Source organism: Podarcis melisellensis (assembly GCF_964234715.1).
Source record: "Podarcis melisellensis genome assembly, chromosome: 14".
NCBI classification, from domain to species: Eukaryota; Metazoa; Chordata; class Lepidosauria; order Squamata; family Lacertidae; genus Podarcis; species Podarcis melisellensis.
The window spans coordinates 17,700,648-17,724,394 of record NC_138546.1 but is presented as its reverse complement, the minus strand read 5'-3'; the positions used below and the strand labels follow the sequence as shown (position 1 = coordinate 17,724,394).

The following is a 23,747-nucleotide window of genomic DNA, read 5'->3' as shown; positions in this document are numbered from 1 at the left end:
GCCCTTGAACACCTCTGGTGAGAGCAGTGTGGGAAATAAAAATGGCAGCTGGATCAACTGGTTTGGTGCAGCTCAAAGTCCAGGAGTCGATTTGTTTTGGGGTTTGTTTGATTTTAGAAATGAGGTGGGTTAACACCCCAAGCCCCACAGCTGGAGGGCAGTGCTGTCCACACACTTGAGTAACCCCCAGATGGAGCCATTTTAGATAGATAGGGTACTGGGACCATGGGCAAAGCCAGGATTTTTGTTAGTGGTGGGGGGCAGAACTTCAGTTTGCTATGGATTTATATTGATTAGGGGGGCAGCTGCCCCTCCCTGACCCCCTTGGCTGTGCTCATGACTGGGGCCAAGGCAGTTGCCCCAGACTGCCAAGTGCCGGTGCCAACTTTATGCCCCCTCATAATCATGTGCCAACATGCTCTGGCCCACTTGTTGGTAGTGAGGTGCACCATCCCTTGGGGGTAGCAGAGCAGCCCTCCTTTTTACACTTACCTGCTGGGAGTAAACCTAACGGACTTCAATGAGGCTTACTTATGAGCAGACGTGGCTAAGATTCCCCTAGGAGTCCTGACAACCTTCTGCCTGGAAAAAAGGGGGGTCTTAAGTAGTTGGCAGAAAGTTAGGAAGGTGGGCTCCGGTATACGGTGCCATCTTTGGCCCGTTTCGCTTTAGAGGTTTTCTACACTTGTGCTAGAATTACAGAACAGAATTAGGGGAACAGAGTTAACAAACAAACAAGTCAAGCAGAAGGTTAAAAGCTGTTTTAAGTGGCGAATGCGAACGCCGAAGGCTGTTTAGGAGGATATTGTAAATGCAGTCAATAAACACAATAGATTCATTCAGTGGGATCTCATGCACGCACAGCTGGAGGGCAAGTGCTCCCCACTCTCTTGAGTAACCCCCAGATTGGGCCCGTTTTTATTTCTTAAAAAAACACCTTGTCTCCTTGCTCTCCCCTCTTCCCATCTCCCCTCCGGCCAGGCAAGCAACGGGTGGAGCCTGATCCGGAGAGAGACGCACACAAAGCCAGCCTCCTCCTCCTCCCGTCCCCCCCGCCCGGGAGGAGCCTGATTCAGAGGCGCCGGGGCAGACGAAAAGCCAAGCCGCCCGCCCTCCCTCCTTCGCCACCAGCCGGCTTTGCTTGCAGAGAGGAGGAGCGAGACGGACGCCGCCTGCCATGCACCTCTTGCCGCAAGGGGAGAGCAGCGCTGCCAGGATACAGACCCGTCGGGTAGGCGAGTGAGGAGGAGGCGACAGAGAGAGAGAGGGGAAAAAAGGGGGGACACCTGATTTCTCCTCCTGTACCCCCAGAGTGAGTCGCGCTTTCTCTGCGTCCTTCTGGATGCCGGCTTGAACCGGGGCCTCCTTTTGCAAAACGCTGCCTGGCTTGTTTTGTTTTTTCCCCTTCCCTCCTTCTTGTGAGGGCGCTGCTGATTTCCCTCCCCCTCCCTTTGCTCCTTCCATTGAATCTTTTTTGGGGGGGGGTTGTTCTGCGAGTGCGCGCGCTGCCGTTGCCTGGATTGCAACCACCTCATCTTACTCTTCCTTGAAATCGATTTTTTTTCCCACGTGATCTAATAGATCAACTCTTCTCTTTTCCTCCGGAGCAGAGGTGGTGCTTGCGGGCTGCTTTTTCCTTCTGGAAGGGGAGATGCGAAGGGTGTGGAGGTGATGGACGCGAGGCAATGGCATAGGAGCGCGGCTCCGGTTTGCAGGAGAGGCGGCGGCGGCGGCAGCAGCGATTCCTCCGAGGCGTCCAAAACGGCACCATAACCGGAGATCGGGTTTTTTTTTCCCAGTAGCGGGGCGGCGGTTGCTAAGGAGAAGCGGAGCGGCCTTTATATTGCATTTCTCTCCCCGCCCCTCCTCTTCCTCGCAGTCCCTTTTTTTCTATTTAAAAGGAAACAAGAAAAAGCAACCCGCTCTCCTCTCCCCTCCCCCCCTTCAGTTTCTCTCTGATGAAAATGGATCCGGATTTGCTAATGACTCTTTCCGATCCAGGGACCAAACCGGATCGAGAGCCGCTTCTGACGCTGGGGCCCCTCCAGAATGGGAAATACCTCCTCCTGGAGCAAAAGAGAGGACCGGCTTTGCCCAGCCCCGAACTCGTGCTGCTTTCCCGGGAAACAACCGCGGGAAACACCGCCTTGATCTTGCCCGGAACAGGAGACATAAAAAAGCCTTTGGCCCTGGAGCGCGTCCTGAACGGGATGAAGCTGGGTGAGATGGAGCGCCGCCAAGCCTTGTTCCCCGACGGCCCCCTTGAATTTTTGTACCGCGTGGAGAAGGAGCCGGAGGAGGTGGACCAGGAGGCCCAGGGGCCAATCAGCGACGGGGAAACCGGTTCAGGTGTGGGCGATAACAGTAATCCGGATAGCCCTGGGGAGGGTTTGGATTTGAGGCTTGCCCCTGTCCGGGATGGGTTGGCCTTGGAGGAAAGCACAGCGTTGAGGGAAGAGGAGCAGTTGGTCTCCTGCTGCTCCAGCCAGGCTGAGTCTCCAGTTCCTCAGGATTTACAACCGGTTGTAGAGGAGTGGAGTGAAGGAGAACCCTTTCCACAAGCCCAGGAGCCTGTGGAAGGTGGGGAACCCTTGATCTTGGCTGGTGAGCCTTCTCAAGAGGAAGAGGAGGAGGAAGAAGGCCCCTTAGACAGAGGCCTTCCAAGCCCCCCTTGGACTAAAGATATGGATAGCTGTGACTCTCAAAAGTGTCCGCAGAGTCCTTTGCTACGGCCTTTGGATTTGGCTCTTGCTCCCCAAATTGGCACGGGAGTGGACCTCTTCCCTGCTTTCCATTCTCCCAATAATCTCAGCCCACACCTTGAATTTGGGCACACTGAACACATAGAGGATGAATCTCCAAGTTCTCCAGATGATGCTCCCCGGCTCCGAGCTGTCTTTGATGCCCTGGACCGTGATGGTGATGGATTTGTCCGGATAGAGGAGTTTGTCCAATTTGCTACAGTTTATGGAGCAGAGCAGGTAATAGGGTTTTCTTTTTTAAAGGTTAATTTTGTTGAGGGTTGATGGCTTGTCCTGTGTATAGTGAATTACCCTGTGCTTTAAAATATGTGTATCTGATATAAATCTTATTCTGTTCTGTAGCCAAGCCAACACATAACTTTGGTTCTATGAGGGAGGTTTTTGTGGATGCTTCCAGTGTTGAATTGAGGAAGAGCAGTTGTATTGAACAGTTCCAGCCAATGCTTATGCTCTTAATGGCACTCTCATTTCACAGCCCAGGCCTATTCATGTTTACTCAGAAGTAAGCCCCAGAGAGGCCAGTGAGGCTTACATTAAAGTCAAGTCTGGTAAGATATTCTACTGCACAGCCACCTTACGTCAAGTGGAACTTAGTACTCAAGTGTAGCCAAGTTACATTGACACCTGAGACAGAAAGCCTCACAAGTGCCTCTCCCTGGGAGTAAATATACAATGATAATTGACTCATGATAACGAAAACAAATAACTAATGACTTAGTCTTTCATGATGTCCTAAATTGGTTGCCTGGGGAGGCTGTCTCATGATGTCTAATAGCAGGACCAGCGCTGACTTAGTACGGGTAAGAAGAGTGCAGCCTTAGGCCCAGTTTATACCAGTAACAAGGCTTTCTTTTGAGGTTGTCTGTTTTAGGCCACTGAGAAGGTGAGGCCTAGCCAGCTCTCTACTGCAGGCATAGTCAAACTCGGCCCTCTAGATCAGTGTTTCCCAACCTTGGGCCTCCAGCTGTTTTTGAACTACAATTCCCATCATCCCTGACCACTGGTCTTGCTAGCTAGGGATGATGGGAATTGTAGGCCATAAACATCTGGAGGCCCAAGGTTGGGAAACACTGCTCTAGATGTTTTTTGGGACTACAATTCCCATAATCCCTGACCACTGGTCCTGTTAGCTAGGGATCATGGGAGTTGTAGTCCCAAAACATCTGGAGGGCCGAGTTTGCCTATGTCTGCTCTACCATATATACAAGGTATTTTCCACTGTGTGTTTGGATGGGGAAAGCATTCACACATGGCTGTTTTGACCTGTAGGAAAAAATGACATGGGCCATGAAAAAAACCCCCAGCTGTGGCTTGATTTTTATTTTTTATATATATAGAAATGGGGCCAAAGGCTCTGGAAGCTTTTAATTTCTTCATCTGCTGTAACCATCACCTGTGTGTGTAACTGTGATCCCACCTACTTTTAAGTGGTATTATGGAATCTGATCAAATTTGATATCTACTTTTGTGCTTGGTGTGTATCTGCTTCCATAGACGCGCTCATCTTGAACAATAGAGAGAACCATGAAAGGAAGGGGTTGGGGGAAAATTGCCTTTGTAGCCTTCTTTACATAAGGCTGCAGTCCTAACCCTGTTTATGTGGGAGTAAGCCCCATTGAATTCAGTAGGAGTTACTGCTGAGTAGCTGTGGTTTGGTTTGTGCTGTCAGTCTTCCAATTGGCTGTAGAGATCTGATGAAACAGTAAAAAGCCTAGAGGTGATGTGAGGGGCAAATTTAGATCTGCCACAGGTATGCCAACTTAACTTTTTTTAATTGGCTGGGAGGGTCTGCTGTTTTTACCTACTAGGAAAAAAAATTCCTTCCAGTAGCACCTTAAAGACCGTGATGGTGATGGATTTGTCCGGATAGAGGAGTTTGTCCAGTTTGCTACAGTTTATGGAGCAGAGCAGGTAATAGGGTTTTCTTTTTCTTTTTTTAAGGCTAATTTTGTTGAGGGTTGATGGCTTGTCCTGTGTATAGTGAATTACCCTGTGCTTTAAAATATGTGTATCTGATATAAATCTTATTCTGTTCTGTAGCCAAGCCAACACATAACTTTGGTTCTATGAGGGAGGTTTTTGTGGATGCTTCCAGTGTTGAATTGAGGAAGAGCAGTTGTACTGAACAGTTCCAGCCAATGCTTATGCTCTTAATGGCACTCTCATTTCACAGCTACCTATCTGTAACTTTACCTAGTAGGTTTAACCTGGGGTGAAATGTTGGTTGTCTAGTGCCACCTATTCTTAAGGAACGTATTGAAGACTGCTTGAAAAGCGCACACACTTCTTTTCAAACTGGGACTTTAATTTTGCCCTTTCAAAGTGCTGTTGTGGCAAATATGAATTCTCCGTGGCTTTTGTGCATTTTTGAGCTTGGTGCTGCCTGGTAGTGATGATAAATCTGGACGACTCGCTGGCTGCAATAAGCAACTTTGCTGGCAATGCCTGGTCATGTTTTGTTGCTGTGTTAAAGACTTCTCCACTCTTCCCCCATCCTGTATGTGTTAAGGGGAAGGATTACCTTCTTATGATCTTGCAGTGACATTGATTTGCACTTCCATTGCGGTTTTGGGATGATTGTTCGTAAGAGATAGGATGGTGTTGTACCAAATATCTTTTTGTTGCTCCCAACTGCTCATCATATTTGAATGCTTCTGAGGGCACCTGCAGAAGACCAGGTTTTTGAACATTCCTCCTTATTGGTTTGCAGGGAGATTAGCCAACATTGGCTATTCAATGAGCTTTCATTCTGATCTGTTTTCCAGGAGGTTAGATAGTGTTGCATGAAAGCGAGTGTTATCTGACACTTCCCAGTGCATTTTTGTTGTTGTTGTTGTTGCTTTGCTTATTGCAAAAAAGTCCAGTCCTTTGTGGAAGCAGGTTTGTTGCGCAAGACCTGCTTCCACAAAGATCAACTGTAAATTGGCTACCTGAATTTGTCAGTATGCTATTGAGTGCCACCCGAAAACAGTGATGGTCTGGAAGTGCCTTGTTGCTGCTTGGAAAATAGTGCCTGTCTGGAAGTGCCTCGAGTTTCTTTCCAAGTCCTGTTGGCTACTGAACGTGTTTGATTACTGAGCCCTGCTACATGCCATTGAAGAGTGTGGCCTGGCTCTTTCACTTGAGCACCTAGTATATATATATATATATTTGCTCTGCAATCTCTCCTCCTGTGGCCTGGCTTGCATGACACCCAAAATCAGGGGTTAGCAAACATTTTTGGCAGGGGGCCAGGCCACTGTCCATCAGACCTTGTGGGGGGCCGGACTATATTTTTTTTGGGGGGGGAATGAATGATTTCCTATGCCCCACAAACAACTCCAAGATGCATTTTAAATAAAAGGGCACATTTTACTCATGTAAAAACACGCTGATTTCCAGACCGTCTGCGGGCCAGACTGAGAAGGCGATTGGGCCGGATCCAGCCCTGGGCCTTAGTTTGCCTACCCATGCCCTAAATCATGGCTTGCAGCCTTTGGGCTTGTCCCCAGTCCATTCTGCCTGTTGCACCATGCTGAGCCTGTCGCCAAAGGTTGGCTCAGTATGTCATGAGACCCAGGCCTGTGCATACCTGCAGTGCACCTGGTTTCTAACCCAAGCCTGATGTGATAAAAGCAACACTGGGTGTCTCACCCTATTTGTACCTCAATAGTATGAACATAAGACAAACCTGCTGGATCAGGCCAATGGCCTCATCTAGTCCAGCATCTTGTTCTCATAGCGGCCAACAAGATGCCTTCATGAAGCCTGCAAGCTGGACATGAGTGCACTCTGCCCACCTGAGATTCCTGGCAACTGGTACCCAGAGGCAAAATGCCTCTAACAGTGGAGGTAGAACAAATCCCGCCATTAAGAGGGGGACACTTGTAAGGAGAATTTGCAGGTTGGAAGGCGTGTTTCCTGTTTTCCCCACCTACCCAGCTGTCCCTTGCAAACCCCTCCCCCTAGTTTTCCTCCCATACTCTTAACACAGGGCTAACCTACATGGTACCCTCCAACTGATGGACCACAACTTCCATCATCCCTGACCCTTGTCAGTGCTTGCAAGAGCTTATTGAAGTCTAAAACATGGAAGATACCATCTTGGCCTTCTCTAACAAACTGGAAGGGAGCCCAGCTGCTGGAAAAACAACATTGGGGGATGTAGGCCAGATGTTGTTGGACTACAACTCCCATCGCTGCTGATCTTTGGCTGTGCTGACTGGAGCTGATGATGGGAGTTGTAGTCCAGCAAAATCTGGAGATTTCCCCCATTCCTGGTCTAGGGCCTCTCTCTACCTTTCATTTTAAAATGCCTGCGTGAGAAATAGCACTGGCTTGTGTGTACCAAAGCCTTTCCTTTGAATTTTCAGCTGTCTTCTGGAGGTCTCTCACCCTTGCGGAAATGTAAGGAATAAATGTGCAAGCAATTTCTCAAACCTATGTGCTTTAAAAAAAAATGAGAGGGGGAAATGAGGAAAGAAAAAGAAATAATCTGCTTGTGTCTACATGAATTTGTGGCTGCTTCTAGTTCAGTTTCTGCTGCTCCACCAACCAAGGATTCCACCTCATAGCCATAGCGCGGTAGTGTTGTGCAGTGGTTTGAGGGTCAAGCTGAGGAGACATCTAGTTTCAGATGCCTCCTTACCAAAGAATCTCGCTTGAGTGTCCTCAGGCTAGCCTCTTTACCTGTCCTACCTCACAGGGTTATTTTGAAGATAAAATACATTTTTGTAGGGTGAGGTCAGAACTGCCTATGCCACCTTGACCTCCTTGCAGGAAAGGTGGGAGTAAAAAGTCATGCCGTGATAACATTTCTGACTGTATGCCTGACTTCTTTGTTTGTTCTTCAGGGACAAACTGTGCCTGCATTAATTACAGGTGGGCAGTGGCGACTGGTGCCCCCTGGGACTGGTAGGGCAGGAGGCAGGGAGACCAACAGCAGGTGCCGCCAGAGCAGGAGCAACCCCCTGACTGGCTGTAAGTAAGAAGGGAGGCAGGTGGGGCTGCCTGAAATTTTTTGGGGGGCAATGCCCCAATTGCCCTAATGGACCAGCCTCTACTGCAGATGGGAGCAAAAATGTTAAGCAGAGCATCAGCTTTGAGATGCCAAATTGTGCACACCTGGAGACAACTGGGAAACATGAATTGCATACCTGGTCCTCTGCTCCCCATCTTTCCCCTAGATTCCCATTAAAACAAATGTTACTAGGTTTGCTATCTGTTTGCATTGATACTGGCATGGCTTTAGCTTTCAGAATATCACTTTGCTGCAGGTGAAACCTGCTGCGATTGTCTATGTGATGCAATCAAAAATTGGGTGTGGGGGTGAATAGTGAAGGGTAAACAGTGATTCCAAAGAGTAGGAGGAGTTCTGGCACGTGTTTGCATAATGCTAGCCTAAAACTGTGCTACAAATCATTATTCTGTAGGGTGTGTGCCTGGGTGTAACTCTTCAGATGTGCAGTTGCAGGTAGCCTACTTTATTCTCGGTGAAGATGCTGTACGTAATTGGTCTCTTTTTTTAAAAAAATCCAAATTAGACACCTTACCTATCTGTTTGCTTAGAAGATGTTGGAAATGGGAGTTCTAAGAGAGGATGTCTGAGTGGAGTAATGTGGCATAATAAAAATGAGAGTAATCCAGCAGTGTCTCGAAGGCAAGATGTCAAAGGCGTTCTACATCAAGGCTTGTGTGGGTGTATATATAGCTCTATTACACACACCATATGGGAGCTATTCAGCCTAAACAGTTGGCTGAGATGGCATTCCTTCACGTGGATTTAATTCTCATTACAGGTCGTCGTGCTTATCTCACAGGTTTGCATTTTAAAAAAACAACCATTCTTCGAAGTCACCTTAATTGCAATTAATCACCCTTGGGACTCCCATAGTGTGCATTTGAGACTCTTCAAAGAGGGGTGCCAATGTGATCTTGGATGTCATTGCAACAATTGTGTAATTCTGATGCTTAGGCTGCCAGTTAGTGTAGACAATACTAGACTAAACAGACCAGTGGTCTGACTCTGTATAAGGCCACTTCCAGAGTTCCTAGCAAAGATCACTCTCCCATCACCTCCTCTTAATGAATGCTGGCTCCGTCCCGAAGATCCTGGTTTTCTATTAAGCCAGAGTTCCTTGTTCCACCCGAACTGGGCTTAAACCAAGCTAGAGTTTACTGGTTCAGGCACCTCTGTGAATCATGGATTTTCATGTCAAAAACAGTGTGGGGGGGCAGAGCATTTAGCCCCAAGCTTGTTCCAAACTTTGTTCTTTTGGAGCCCAGAACCACCAACCAGCCTGAACCATTCCCTGCCTTCACTTCAGATATCTGAGTATGGTTGGAAGGATCGAAGCACATTTCTGTTCCCCTGCCCTCCACTTTTTCCAGTTGGATAGGAGTATAAGCGGCTGCCTTAGAGCAATTCATACTGTTCAACTGGGTTAGGGGTGGGGAACACTTTTGGCTCATCAAGCCAGAGCTTTTTCTCCCTATACCAACCCTTGCAGATGAGCTTTGATAGTGGGACATGACTTTCCCCACCTATCAGTAGTCTGGAATCATCTGTCAATCATCGCAAAACAACCCAGTGAGGTAGGTTAGGCTGAGACTAAATGTCCCATTGGCCTGATCTAGCAGAGCTCTTCCTATGTTCTTACATCTGGAAAAATGCTTTTCTCTCCTCTTTCTGTGACAGGCAGAAATTCGTCAGCTTGCAAATAGACAGGAAAGAACAGTTCCCTGCAGTCTCAGGTTTTAATCCTAACTTTAATCCTACCTGGTGTTTTTTTTAAAAAAAAATAGATTGATGCTCCCTTTCAATCTCTCTCCTTAAATTTCATCGTCTTCTTCCCCACTATATATCGTTTTCCATGGGGGTTTTCTGTTCTGCCTTGAAAAGGAGATCGTTCAAATATTCATGTACCAAACCAGCAGCTTCCAATCAGTTGCTGCTTTGCCCTGGTCACTTGCAAAGCTATTATATCTGACCCGTTCCTTCACCCTGAGTTTAATTCAACCATCTTGCATGTATTTAAAACCCTTTCTATTCCACCTCTGACGGAGATGATGACAAGGCAGTTCACAAAATCGAAGACCAATACAGTCATACCTCGTGTTACGTTCAGTTCAGGTTACATCTTTTCAGGTTGTGTCCCGCGGTAACCCGGAAGTACTGGAAAAAGGTACTTCTGGGTTTCGCCACTCGTGCATGTGCAGACGCGCAAAATGACATCACACACATGCACAGAAGCGGCGAATTGTGACCCGCACGTGCACAGACGCAGGTTGCGTTCCTTTCAGGTTGTGAACGGGGTTCTGGAACGGATCCCATTCGCAAACAGAGGTACCACTGTACTATAAAACAAGGCAGCAGAATCAAATATACATATACAAGGCCCAGCAGGTTGTGGGGTTAGGGTGGGGTTCATATCTGGTATTAAAATATTCCAGGAATGCCTTTTAAAATTATTTGACCCTGTAGCTTTTTGTCTGGATATCTTACTATGTTTTAATTTGTAATTTAATACCCAGAGTGCCTGGGGTAACCCAGTCAGATGGACAGCATATAAATAATGATAATAATAATGATAATAATAATGATAATAATAATAATAATAATAATAATAATAATAATAATAAAATAAAAATAAAATCCAGTTTGCCTTTTATCTCGCAATGGTGGTTGCCTGAATGTGCAGTACTTAGGGCTGCACGTTGAAGAGCTGCATTGAACTGAACAGCTGTATCCTTGGAAGAGTGTGCTAGATTTTCATTTTAAAGATAACCTAAATTATGGAATACAATTGGAAGTACTGTGGAAACATGGAATCCTTCTGCTCATGTTGCCAGCTGGCGAGCCTTCTTTCAGGAAACTCCATTTCATTTCATACACCCCCCTCCCAAAAAATTAATATTGGTCTGTGTTCTGTGGCTGCTGATCGGGTTCAATCTTCACTGGACTGTTTTCTTACTCCATTCAGTTTTTGCTGAACGTTCTCACTGCTGCCCATCTGAATAGGGGTTTGGAACTCTGGCCTCTCCAAGTCTCTCTATTTGGCTCTCGGGAGGCTCCCTGGTCCCCCTGTTCTACCCAGGCCACACTCTTCATTACCTGTGATTTTATTGTCTAGAGCAGGGGTGTCCAACTTCCAAGAGACTGCGATCTATTCCCAGTATAAAGAAACTGGCAGTGATCTACCCATTGGATTGACCAGAGTTGTTGAGCTGTCTTAGGGGAGGATCAGCCAAAGTGGTTGATCGACCGGTAAATCGCAATTGACCTGTTGGATATCCCTGGTCTATATAGTATGTAGGCCCCTCCAATCTCCCTATCTGGCCCTTGGAAATCTTCCCCAAGCCACGCCCCTCACCGGTGCTACTTTGAACCCTCCTTGAATGTTCCTGCCTGATGGTCGTGTGTCCTTAAAACTCCCATAATGCCTCTTGCTTGCCTGGCTAGAGGACAGAAGGAACATGCATAGAAAGTAGCTTATTGTACAGTCATACCTCAGGTTGAATATACTTCAGGTTGAGCGTTTTCAGGTTAGGCTCTGCGGCGACTCGGAAGTAATGGAATGCGTTACTTCTGGGTTTCTGCGCCTGTGCAGACGCTCAAAATGACATGTGTGGAAGCGGCCAATAGCGGCCCGCAGACGCAGGTTGCGTTTGCTTCAGGATGCGAACAGGGCTCTGGAACAGATCCTGTTCGTATCCAGAGGTACCACTGTATTCATATTTGTTTCTCTGCCCACTTTTTCTGCAGGCCCTGCCATCTTTGGCATGTGGCCTCCAAAAGGTTCCCAGAAGGGAATGTGGCCCTTGAGCTGAAAAAGGCTTTCTGCTCTTGTAGAAGGGCCATAGCTCAGCGGTAGAGCATCTTCTTTCCACCCAGGTTCAATCCCCATCATCTGCAGGTAGGAATTGGAAAAATTATTGTCCTGACACCCCAGAGAGCCATTTCTGGTCAGTGAAGCTAGTCTTGAGCTAGATGGACCAATGTTATGACTTAGTAGAAGGCAGCTCCTTCTGCTCATAACATGTCTGGAGAGATTTTAGAATGTGATGGGCTCCTCCTTCAGCGGCTGGCGAAAAAGGAAAGCCCAGGAGTTCCCTGTCTTGCGCTAAGTGAGCTGTTTGACCGAAGCCCTTTGGGCTTCCAAGCAATGCTCTGAGGTCTCTTTGTTCCAGGTTGCTTCTGCCAAGAACTCTGCCGTAGTGATAATAATGTAGGGGAAAAGACGCTGGCAGGCCTAACAAGGATGTAGATTACCCTCCCTCCCTTCTCTTCTGAATATTGCGGTTTTTCTTCTGTGGTGCAAGAGAGAAGAGTGGGATCCTCCCAGAGTCTAGTTTGGCTGAAAGGATTTATCGGGCTGAGAGCCAGCGTCAGGCCTGGCCACGGAAGCTGCCGTTGCAGAACTCCGTACCCTCTGATCTCAGGCTGCCATGGGGTGGTCCAGCCACTTGGAGGGCCAATTATCTCACTCCTACTGTGGTGGGAGCTGTGGGTTAGTTACCTTTATGCCTCTCTTCTCTGGAGTGCAGTAAGTCATTTTTCTGGCAGATTTCCAGCATGCTGCTGCCCATGTAGTTAAAGGCATAGGCCATGGCTTGCGCTCTGGAACAAACACATGACATTCATCCTTGGGGTTTAATCGTTTTAAATGACAATGAAAAGCCTAGCAGTGCTTGTGGCTTTGGAAGGAGGTTTGAAGGCAGCACATGAGAAAAAAGAGCACCTGATTTGTAGGTGTGTTCCACTGTTGGGATACAAGTTTTTTGAAAACCTAGAAACACTTTATGGGGAAGGGATGTCTTGAAGAGGGCGGGTCTCCCATAGTCTGCACCAGCTCCTGATTATTTTCTGTGGTTGTTATTTGTAAATTATAAATTGCATTATAACTGGTACACACACAGAGATATATAACAATCAGTGTGGTCCATAGGGGGACACCCAAGCCACCATGTGTCTTACCCAAATTTTTCTGCTCCCATGCTTTTCACAGTGTTGGGAGCACCATTGCAATGAGGAGGAAGGTGCACAGGGAAGGTCACTAGGACTGCCTACACACTATAGATGTAAATCACGTTCTCCCCCAAAGAATCATGGGAACTGTAGTTTAAGGGCGCTGGGAATTGTAGCTCAGTGGGGGCAAGTTACAGTTCCCACTATTCTTTGTTTGGAGGGGCATGTTTTTTCAACGTGCTTTAAATGTATGGTGTGTATTCAGTTCCTGGGCTGGGAGGAGTGTTATTGCAAAGGGGAGATTGGTGCCTTGAGAGGGGTTACTCTTCCCCGTGAGGGTGAATGAATGAGCCCAGGCAATTACCACTGCCAGCTCCAGTGCTCATTGGCATGTGGTCCCTGGTCACCACCCATGGGCACATGTAGTCATGGGCAGTCAGAAAGATTGCCCTGCCTCATCCTGCAACACTTCTTTCCCTACCCCTTCTGCTTCCAAGGAGCTCCTGGTAGCTATATAGAGTTATTCACTTTCTGCTGTTACCCGAACAACAACCCTGTAATTTATGTCTTGAGTGAGAAGCCCAAGGCACACAGCTACTCCACATACAGTGGTACCTCAGGTTACATACATTTCAGGTTATATATGCTTCAGGTTACAGACTCCGCTAACCCAGAAATAGTACCTCGGGTTAAGAACTTTGCTTCAGGATGAGAACAGAAATCGTGTTCTGGGGGCGCGGCAGCAGCAGAGGCCCCATTAGCTAAAGTGGTGCTTCAGGTTAAGAACAGTTTCAGGTTAAGAACGAACCTCCGGAACGAATTAAGTATTTAACCACTGTAAACATCACACCATCCTTTCGTCCTTTGCCAAGGGGTAGCAGGATAAATCAAAGCAGCCCTCTGAAAATGTATACCCATTTTGCAGAAACCGGAGTTTTCTTAACTTTTGACAATTCTGTTATTTTGGGGGGAGAGGGGGAAAGGAGTAGAGCTCACAGATTCCTGCTTATTTGGCAGCAAAGGGGAAAAGAATCAGACCTTTGCAATGCCCATCAATCTCTTCCTGACACTTAACCATTGGAAGAAAGACTTCTCACTTGTGATACACGCCTATCTCAAGGTACAAGTGAGAACTCGGAGGAGTGTCTCATTCTGGAACAAAGTAGGTGGTGGAGGACATATCTTGTTGAAAACAGAGCTCGCTGCATAGTTCCAGGAAGAGGAAAAATTGATTTGAGGCTGTTCATATTTGTGGTTGTCGTTTCAGCCAGAACAGTAGTCTGTCCAGACTTTTGGTCCAGAGCATGTGTATAGAAGCACGAAATGATTTCCTGCCCTTCCCCCATTGCGTCCTGCCCGTCCCCCTCTGGTAAAGTCAACAGCAGCATTGTATTATCCCAGCTATTGGTTCCAGGCAATGAAAGCCTTTGCTTGAAAGGGCAGCAAGTAACCAAAAACTTGCCAGTTCAGTTTCGTACTCTATTCTTTAACAAAGATGACCTGTCTCCATGGTCAGCTTCAACAGGGCAGCCACGGTGTTGGTTTTTTTTTTTTTAAGGAACACCAGTCACCAATGAGGTGCATTGCAGAACACGCATGGTGAGAAAACTTTGCAAAGGATGCTGGGAGCTCTCTTGAGAGGGGAAATTAAACTCTGCCTCCACCTTATTGACAGCGCTTGGGAAACAACCCATTCTTTAAGAAGAAAAATATACTAGCTCATGGTGACCCTCTCTCATCAGTGCACAATGTTATGCTTCTACTCTCTGGTCATGTTTGCACCATGCATTTGAGGCACTATGCTACCACTTCAAACCGTCTCCACAAAGAATTATGGGAGCTGTAGTTTGTTAAGGGTGCTGACCTCTATTTCCCTTCCAGAGCTACAATTCCCAGAGTTCCCTTCAAAGAGGAATTACAGCACTCTGGAAATTGTAGCTCTGTGAGGGGAATGGGAAGTCTCCCAGAAACAAACTACAGCTCCCAGAATTCTTTGGGGGAAGCCATGACTGTTTAAAGTGATATCTTGGTGCTTTAAATGTATGCTGTGAATGTGGCCATTGCCTGCCTGCCTGCCGTTGCTGAGGTTTGCCAGTGGCACAGACCAGGCTTTCCCCAGTGTGGGGAACTTGTGGCCCTCCAGTCCTTGCTGGACTCAGAGGCTTCCCATCACCCCGACCATTGACTTTCAGCTGTGCTGGCTGGGACTGATGGGAGTTGGAGTCCAGGAGCATCTACAGAGCCACCAGTACCTCATCCCTGCCGTAAGCGCAGTGCAGCAGCCGACAATATATAGGTTCACGAGGGGTGTATGGCTTATTTATGTTTAAACAGTGTTGAGAAATGCTGGTGTCGTGTATTGAGGTGACGAGGATGACTTTTGAAACGGTTGCAGTGCAGAAAAATTGCAGGTTTGCCCCTCTGAAATCCAGGCTTCTTCGTTTTGTTAATGTCAAACCACATTCCGTATATGTTGACTCCGCTCTTATCTCTGATTTTTATGTTCAGTTCTGCTTGTTTGGCTTTGCTGGTGTGTGTGTGTGTGTGTGTGTTCAGCAGTTTCGGAGGGGAGGGGAAAAGGTGCTCTATGGCCGACAAGAAGCTCAGCAATCAAAGGTGTTTGGTTTTTCTGGCGAGGCCCTGAGACTTACATATCCAGACCTATTGGCTGTTTTTGCACAGTGATTCTTGCAGACTTTGCTGTGCTCCTAGCTCATTCGGTGGTGGTGGATTTCCACACCCCCCCCCACTCCGCATTCTGTTTTTGGCCCCTTCCTTGAAAATTTAAATTCTGCAAGCAGTGTTTACTAAAGCTCAGCCCAATTATGTTGAGAGAGCTCAGTGTGCTCAATTATTATCTTGGAAGAATTTCTCTCTCCATCTCCCAGTGGCACAAATGCCTCTCCTCTTCCAGAGCCTAAGAAGAGAAAGGTGGACTAGTATGTTTAGGTCTTTAGCTGGTGGCACCTACTCTCTGGAATTCCCTTTTGTTGAATATTAGGCAGGCACTGTCTCTGTTGTCTTTTGGGTGTCTGCTGCAGACTTTCCTCTTCCAACAAGTCTTTTAAGTGGAGATCTTTATCTCGGTCTGCATCTGTCCTGGATTGGTTTTTTTTAAAAAATGCTTTTAAACATTTGTATTGCTTTTATCAATGGAATTTCCCCCTTTCCTTTTATATGGAGGAAGGGTCTGCTTTTGTTGTTGTTGTTGTTGTTACACTTCTATGTTTGCAACTGTTTTATTTGTTACATGATCGTATATCTTGTTGCTGTGAACACCGCCCCTGGGACCTTGCGATAAAGGGTGGGTAAGAAATCAGCAGAAAAGTTGTCCACATACTGTATAAACAGTAATTTCATAATTACTTGTCTTTGTATTTCTAATAGTATAACCAAATCAGAATTTTTTGATATAACTGTAAAAACTACTCTGAAAACTTATTATTTCAAAAATGAAACCTTCATCTGGTTGTAAATATTAAGATTATACCAGCAAGAATGAGTCTTTCTGTTAAAAAATGATTTAAATCAAGTCTTACTGACTAGTGATTTAAATTGTGATTTAATTCGTGATTTAATTTTTGCTCTTGAAGGGGAATAGCGGGTCTCTTAACAAGTCTTGGCACTCTTAACAAACTACAGCTCCCAGAATTCTTTTGGGGGATTTATGACCTCTAAAAATGGTACCATAGTGCTTTAAATGCTTGGTGTGAATATGCTGAATGCATAGAGAAGGTGCTGCCTTTCTGCTCCTGGTATGAGTCGCTTCTTAACCAGGCGATAGCTGCAGGCTCAAGTTGGTGACTCATAAAATAATAAAAAATAATAATCTGGCAATAGTTTCAGACAGCAGGTGAGGACATGTCCGGAATGGAACATTCCCACCCTGCCTCCCTTTTGGGCCCATGCATGCGGAGCATTTCCCGCTGTGAGGGTGACTGAGTTTGGGCAAAGATCTCAGTTAGGAATCCTCAGGGCACAAGCAGGCATTGCTGCCAGGATCTGAAATAGGAGCTGGTTTGGCCAGTTCTCCCGTGTATTTTCTGCCCCTATAATTCCTTTCTCTTCACAGTTTTTGTGACAGGTGCAGCAGTTTGGGGAGCTGCAGTTTGGGGAGGGTGGGGGGGGATATTGCCTGGGGTGAAGAAGAGAACTTGTTGACCTGGTTTCCATTGCTTTGGAGGTTGTTTTGAAATGCCCTTTTCTTGATGATGATTTAAATTTGGTAAACTTCTGTAATGTTGTAGTGATGAGGCAAAGGTTGATCATGAGAGGAGGGCAAATGTGCTGTGACCAGCTTCTGACTCATTGGAGATCTCTTGCCAAGTGTGTTGTATTACCACATAGTCATAATATGGGATGTGAAAGGTGTACATACCATCCTCCCCCCCCCTCCCCGGCCACCCTTTGTGGGCCTGGAACAATTTGGTAGCTTGCTAGTGTATATGTTATGCTAGAAAGACTTGCTCACACAGCTTCAAAATACAGTCTTGGAGAAGGGCGTCTTTTAAAATATAAATATATACTTCCGGCAACTATGTCAAAGTGTGTGTGTCTGCCTGCTGTTCTTTATTCGCAGATCAGTGCTACACAGAACAAAAAAAAATTTTTTTCTTAATGGTGTTAGTGAGCTTGAAACAGTAATGGTGTTAGTGAGCTTGAAACTTTCAAGTGAGCTTGAAAGAAAGCCGCAAGCCTTTCCCATTTGTTTTCTGGCCCCTCCGTGAAATGTCTTCCTTGGGGAATGGCTTTGGAGTCTCTTGAGTCTTTGAATGAGGCTGGACCACAGATCCCATCATCTGTGGCCATTGACCATCCTGGCTGAGGATTAAGGGAGTTGTAGTCCAACAGCATCTAGGGAAAGGCTTTGCCAAGGGGAGATCTTATGACCCACAAGCCCCATGGATGGTAACTTAATGTCTGCACAAGCCCCATGGATGGTAACTGGAACTGTGTTGAAGGAGCAGTGGGGAATTGTACCCTATGTGAATCTGTCTGTGTTGAGCAACTTGGATTTTCTGTTGGGGCCAGACTCCATATGATGGAGCAGACATGTTTCTAGGCCGCTGTCTGTCCTAAACCAGGAAGTAGCTGATGTGTTGTCCTTCAGGTGTTGTGAATTTCAGCTCCCACCATGCCTGACCCTTGGCTATACTGGCTGGGTGGGACTGATGGGAGTTTATGGCATTTGGAGGGCACCATGTTGATATCCCATGGCTTAAACTACCTCATAGGGTGGCTGTCAGGACAAGGTGGGACAGATGTAATAAACATTGAAGTCTCTATCGTGTGTGTGTGTGTGTGTGTGTGAGAGAGAGAGAGAGAGAGAGAGTGAGTGAGTGAGTGCTGGTAAGGTTTACTTTTTACCACAAAAGGAGCAAATGGCTGAAGAGAAGGGACCATCTCTCCCTTCCTATGTGCTGCCCACACCAGACATTTAAAGCAATAACATACCACTTTTAACAGCCATGACTTCCCCCAAAGAACCATGGGAACTGTAGCTTGCTAAGGGTGCTGAGAGCTATTAGGAGACCCCTGATTCCCCTCATAGAGCTATGGCTCACAGAGTTCTCTGAGAAGAGGGATTTTTTTGTTAAAACACTTGGAACTGTAGGTTTGGGAGAGGAGGATGGGTCTGTGAAGAAATCTCAGTACCCTTCAAACAACACTTCCCATGATTCTTTGGGGGCCTTCATGACAGTGAAATGTATGGTGCAGTTGTGACTTCTGTCTCTTCATGCACTTTCTCCCAATGAGTCCAGACTATAACAAAAGTTTCCTGAAGGGCTGAGAGCACAGAGAGTTCTCTTCCCTTACTCATTTAGTTATAAAGACTAGATTGCCCTCCACCACCTTTGGGTATCTTGGAAATTTTAAATTAAATGTATATGGCCGCCCATCAATAAGTATTCCCTGGGCAGTTTTCCAACAAACGGGTATTTAAAAAGACACCCTCAGGTAATTAAAATCAAGCAGTAAAAATACATTTACTTACAAAAGAAACAAGTGTGTATTTGTGTATATATATATTTGTGTGTGTGTTTGTGTGTGTGTATATCTCAAAGTAATCATATACCACTTAATTGCCAAAGTGGTTTACAAATATAAAGCCTGTTGCAAAAGAAACAAACAGTTGTGTCAAAATACTAAAATAAGCACTCACAATTAAAATGTGCAATAAGATAAGCCCATCTCCCTTATTGCAGATGGGGGCAGGCTGTGGTTGAGAGCCAGTGACTTTGTGGCAGACGCGAGATTTGAACTTGGGGTTTACTGACTCATAGCTTCATTATAGTCACTATGCCTGCCCCCACGGTTATAACATGAGGGTGGAAAATGATTAATAGGAAGCCGAGAACTGTAGTTCTCCACTGGCTTTGCATAGCAGTGCAGATCTCCAGGGGTATATATTGTTGTGCTGCAATTTATGTGGGCCTTGGGTGGAGAGCAGCGCCTGCTAATACAGATCTGCAATGTTAACCTACAGTGTGGAATAAGTTAACAGCTTCTGCTTTCCCCCTTATGCCCAGAGGGGTTGGGATTATCATTATTTTTGAGTACGTGAAAGGATTTTATGCACCAGAATGCTGTTCACGTAGCAAGCTTAACACGGTTAAAGTGCTTACAATTTGTAGTCACTACATGGGAATATGCAGTCTCTGCCTCGGGCTTGCAAACTTTAAAAAAGCCGAGACTTCCAAGGGAATAGGAATGGAGGGGGGGGAAACGGAGAGCTTTCAGTCCAACAACAGCTGGAGACCCAAGTTTGGGGAATGCTGGTCTGTACTGACCAGCAGCAGCTCTCCAGGGTTTCAGGCCGTGAGTCTTTTCCAGACTTGCCTGGGGATTGAATTTGGGACGTTCTGCAAGCAAGGCAGAGGCTCGACCGCTAAGCTAAAGCTCTTCCCCATTACTGTCAAGGGCAACTCACTCCCCTGTTGATCTTCAATTGGCAGGTCAGAAACCACAGCTGGTTCTATATTTATATCTCACTTTTTCATTTCAAGGGGCTTGCGGTGCCGTACGTGGTTCTGTCCTCCTTCCCATTTTATCCTCTCAACAACCCTGTGAGGTAGGCAAGGGACTTCTCCCATTGCTCCACAGACCCCACATAGGGTAGCCAACGTAGCGCCTTCCAGATGTTGCTGGACTTCATCTCCCATTCTCCCTGACTATGGGCCACTCTGGCTTGGGGCTGTTGGGAGTTGAAGTCTGCAACATATTGGCAAACACTCCTGTGGCATCACACGGCGATTTCTTGGACAGACGAGCCCTAAGATAAAGCACAGGCAGAGCTTCTCTTCCATCTCCTCAAGCACAGTTCTTTTTAACAGCGCCAGTTCATATATTCATGCGCGAGTAATAGTGGGGGGAAGAGAAATTGGATTCAGTGGCATAGCGTGGGTTGTCAGCACCCAGGGCAAGGCAAGTAATTTGCACCCCCTAACCCGTGGATTTGCGCCCCCTAACCCTAACCCCCAGATGTTGCGCCTGGTGCGACCGGCCCCCCCTGCAGCCCCCACGCTACGCCACTGATTGGATTCAGTTCGCACTGAAAGGCGGATCTACCTTATTCACGTTTTTCAAAACAGTATGTGAACAGAAGCTCAGCCGTCCTTTGAGATTTGCATTTCTCCTAATTTTGCAATGTGGCTCTCCAGCCATGTATTCTGTACAAAACTACTCAAACTGCAGAAAATTGTGCATTAAAATGCACAGCAATGTAGAAAAATGCATTATACTGGGGAAAATTGCAGACAAAAAAAGTGTATGTTGGAGAAATTAGCACTAAAATTCTTATTTATTTTCATGAGGACTTGCGGTGGGGGGAGGATCGTAGACTGATATGGAAATGTGGCAAACTGATCTTAAGTTCGGAAAAATCTGCAACTTGAAGAAACTGAATTGACAGACACCCAACTCTAGTGAGTATTCAAGTGCATAAAGAGCTAAGGGGTACATATCTTCCTGCCTGAAAGTCCCATTGAGAACGTCCCATTGCAGGTGGTTTGTTTGTTTTTGTCTAATTTATCTCCTTTATATAAAACTAGTATACACCCACACCCACCCACACACACCGTATTTTTTGCTCCACAAGACGCACCTTTTTCCTCCTAAAAAGTAAGGGGAAATGTCTGTGCGTCTTATGGAGCGAATGTGTGGTCGGTCGCTGGCTCCCTTTCTGGCCCTGGCCCCTATAAAAACAGAATTTTTCCCCTTTGCAAAGTAAGCTCAACAATTGTGAGCTGATCCTCAAAAAAAGGGGCTTTCCCCTTTGCAAAAGAAGCTGCACAACTGTGAGCTGATCCCCCCCAAAACAGGGCTTTCCCCCTTTCCTCCTCTAAAAACTAGGTGCGTCTTATGATCAGGTGCATCTTATGGAGCGAAAAATAAGATATATCGATATCGATATATCTATATAGATCTCTCTCTCTCTCTATATATATATAGAAAGAAAGTAAGTACTGTGATTCAGGGTTGAACCATGTTTAACACAGGAAGATTAATTCATTTACTGTTTGGACACACCCGTACATTCGGAGTTCCTTGCTTTGGCATTGCAGCTTTGCGGTTAAGGAATCGGGAATATTTTCTTTTCTTTTTTTACTTCGTAGGCTTACTTTTTCCTCTCTTGGTGTAATTTTTAAGACCCGAACTTCAATAAATCTTTTGATGGGCTTCCCCCGCCCTTCCTCTCCATCTGCCTGGCCAGGGTGAAATATTTTGGTGGTTTCTGTAAAGGAAGCTTGATAAAGGAATTCTCAGTGAGAATAAGATCCTTTCTGGACTGCCCCTGAAACAGGAGCCACAGTGCAGGAATTGTTCTCTGTAGATTGTATCAGACTTCAGCTCCGTTGGTTTTGCCAGAAGTAAATATTCCTGCTGAGGGCAAACACTTGCTGTGCCTGAAAGCCAATCCTTGTCAAGAAGAAAGAACTGGTTTCCTCTTCTGTGGTCCTGTTACAAATTATTCAGAGGAGATCTCCCTTGTCTGAGTTCTTCGGCAAGCAATTATAAATAGAGTAAAATTTTAACAATACCTTGTACATCAAAGGTTGCTTATTTTGGTAAGATGCACATATGAAGATTAAACATTTTAACCATGGTTGTCCCCCGCCCCGGTTGAGCAAGAGCAAGTCTCCCATTTTTGAATGCTTAAACCATGGTTGGGATGGCCAACCAGCATGTGAAATCACACTTTGTGGACAAGTCTGTTTAAACATGGTTAAGCACTACGTGAGCGGTGAACATACCATGGTTAAGACAGGATGGTAACAAAAATAATTTGAAGGTGTAGGTTTTTCACTTTTGAATGCAACATTTTGCAGATACAAGAGTAGTAGCATTAAGGACATCGGAAATTAGTTCACACTTAATTATAAAGGCATCACATATGTTAGATAAAGAATTAGAAATTTGCTTCAAATGGTATTATTATTATTATTTTTTTGGGGGGGGAAGCCTTGTCTCTGCTTATGTGCTGTAACTTCAACCAGTGCTGAATCAAAACAGTGACCCTCTTGGCACATAATGCCAATCTATAGTACTTTGTGTCTTCTCTGGTTCTGAAAAAAAAATATAAGCACAGAAAAAGCCAATGGATTTGGTGTTGGCAACAGGATCCTGATCTTTCAGAATAATTGAAAGCCAAGCTTCTAGTCTTTAGGATTGCAAGTACGGGCTTTAGAGAACTTTTCTGAACTGTGACAGGAGGTGTGTTCATCCCTACAAGTGATCTCAGAAGACCTATGTGGAATACAGGAAAAGGAAACAAATCTATGCTGCTTTTGTGGGGGTGTCGCTAAGTCTTTCAGCCTTTCATTGTTGAGGACCCTGGCAATAATGGGGAGACAGCCCTGTATGTCCTTTTTGCTGGCCTGGCCTTTCACCCAACCTTGCTTGAAGCTCTTTGAGAATGGGGGACTGTTGTCCAGCATGATGGTTAAAAGAAGGGAGACACCAGCCTTGGCCCAATGTGCAGGCTTAGGCTGATAGGATATGTAGCACAAAACATCTGGAGGGTGCTAGGTTGGTGAAGGCTTGTATACAGTAGGTCTACTGTCTTGCTGGAGGGTGTCAGCCCCGTTCTATACAGCCTTGTGTGTGTGCTTTGGCTCAGATCCCACCCATTCCTTCCTGTTTGAAAAGCTTGGGCTCTTGACAGAAACAGTATCCCTGCTCCCCCCCCCCCCCGCCTTGTGCCCAGCCAAATCCATATGGTGAAACCCTTGATTTAGGAGGGGCAATACGTGCTATTACATACAAGGCTCCTGTTCTCAATTGCACCTCTTGTTTTTCTTTCTGGTTTGGGTTTCTCCTGCCAACTTCCTCTCTGCGATGCACACTTTTCTCAGTTCATTTTAACTGGCGCCCGTGCAGGGATCTGAAATCCCTTCTTCGTTGCTTCAGTACAGAACAATATCAATAATGGAAACATTTCACCTAGAGGCAAGGAATGTGCTTCCTGGCACCCTATGCATAACCTTCTGTCTAAGGAATGCGTGTGTATGTGTGTCCCGGGCTGCCTAACACACACACAGAGAGGACTCCAAGGCTTCTCCAAGGACTCCAAGGCTTCTCCCCTTCCACATTTAACCTCTTAAACAGCCTTGGGAAGTAGCTTAGGCAGCCTAAAGTCACCCAATTAGCTTCCTGACTGAGTAGGGGATTGGAGCCTGGCTTCCCAGGCCCTAGTCTAGCACTCAAACAACTGCACCACACTGGATTAAACACCAAGGCAAAGCTTCAGTGTAACAAACAGATTGATTGCTATCTAAAAGTGTGTTTTTTTTAAAGAATCATTATCCGTATACTCAGTCTGACCCAACAGATAATTGGCTAAGTTTTGTTTTAACTTGGATAGAGAACCTGCCTTTGCTCCCTTTGTAATTCGCCATTGCTGTGATTGGATAGGGTCTCTGGAGGGGATTTTTTAATGATTGATTGATTGGCTATAATTGCAATAGAACGGAAACGTGCTCCTGGCGAAATGCAGGGTTGCATATTAACAGACGTTTAATCCCGCAGTTAGCTTGGTT

The 23,747-nt window shown here is 46.1% G+C and overlaps 1 protein-coding gene across 9 annotated transcripts in view; it reads left to right on the top strand.

The window, feature by feature from the left end:
• The first annotated feature begins 1,177 nt into the window (after positions 1-1,177).
• The window catches only part of RAB11FIP3 (RAB11 family interacting protein 3), a 90,032-nt gene continuing 67,462 nt past the window's right edge, over positions 1,178-23,747 (top strand). For 4 of the 9 annotated variants that reach the window (XM_081887968.1, XM_081887965.1, XM_081887966.1 and 1 more), the window contains exon 1: positions 1,483-2,981. In XM_081887968.1, coding sequence (XP_081744094.1) covers positions 1,959-2,981 — 1,023 coding nt within the window. In that variant the 5' untranslated portion in view covers positions 1,483-1,958. Of the gene's footprint in view, positions 1,313-1,482; positions 2,982-4,607; positions 4,674-23,747 lie in introns of those variants that run through there. The other 5 variants (XM_081887969.1, XM_081887967.1, XM_081887972.1 and 2 more) reach the window with 3 other exon arrangements.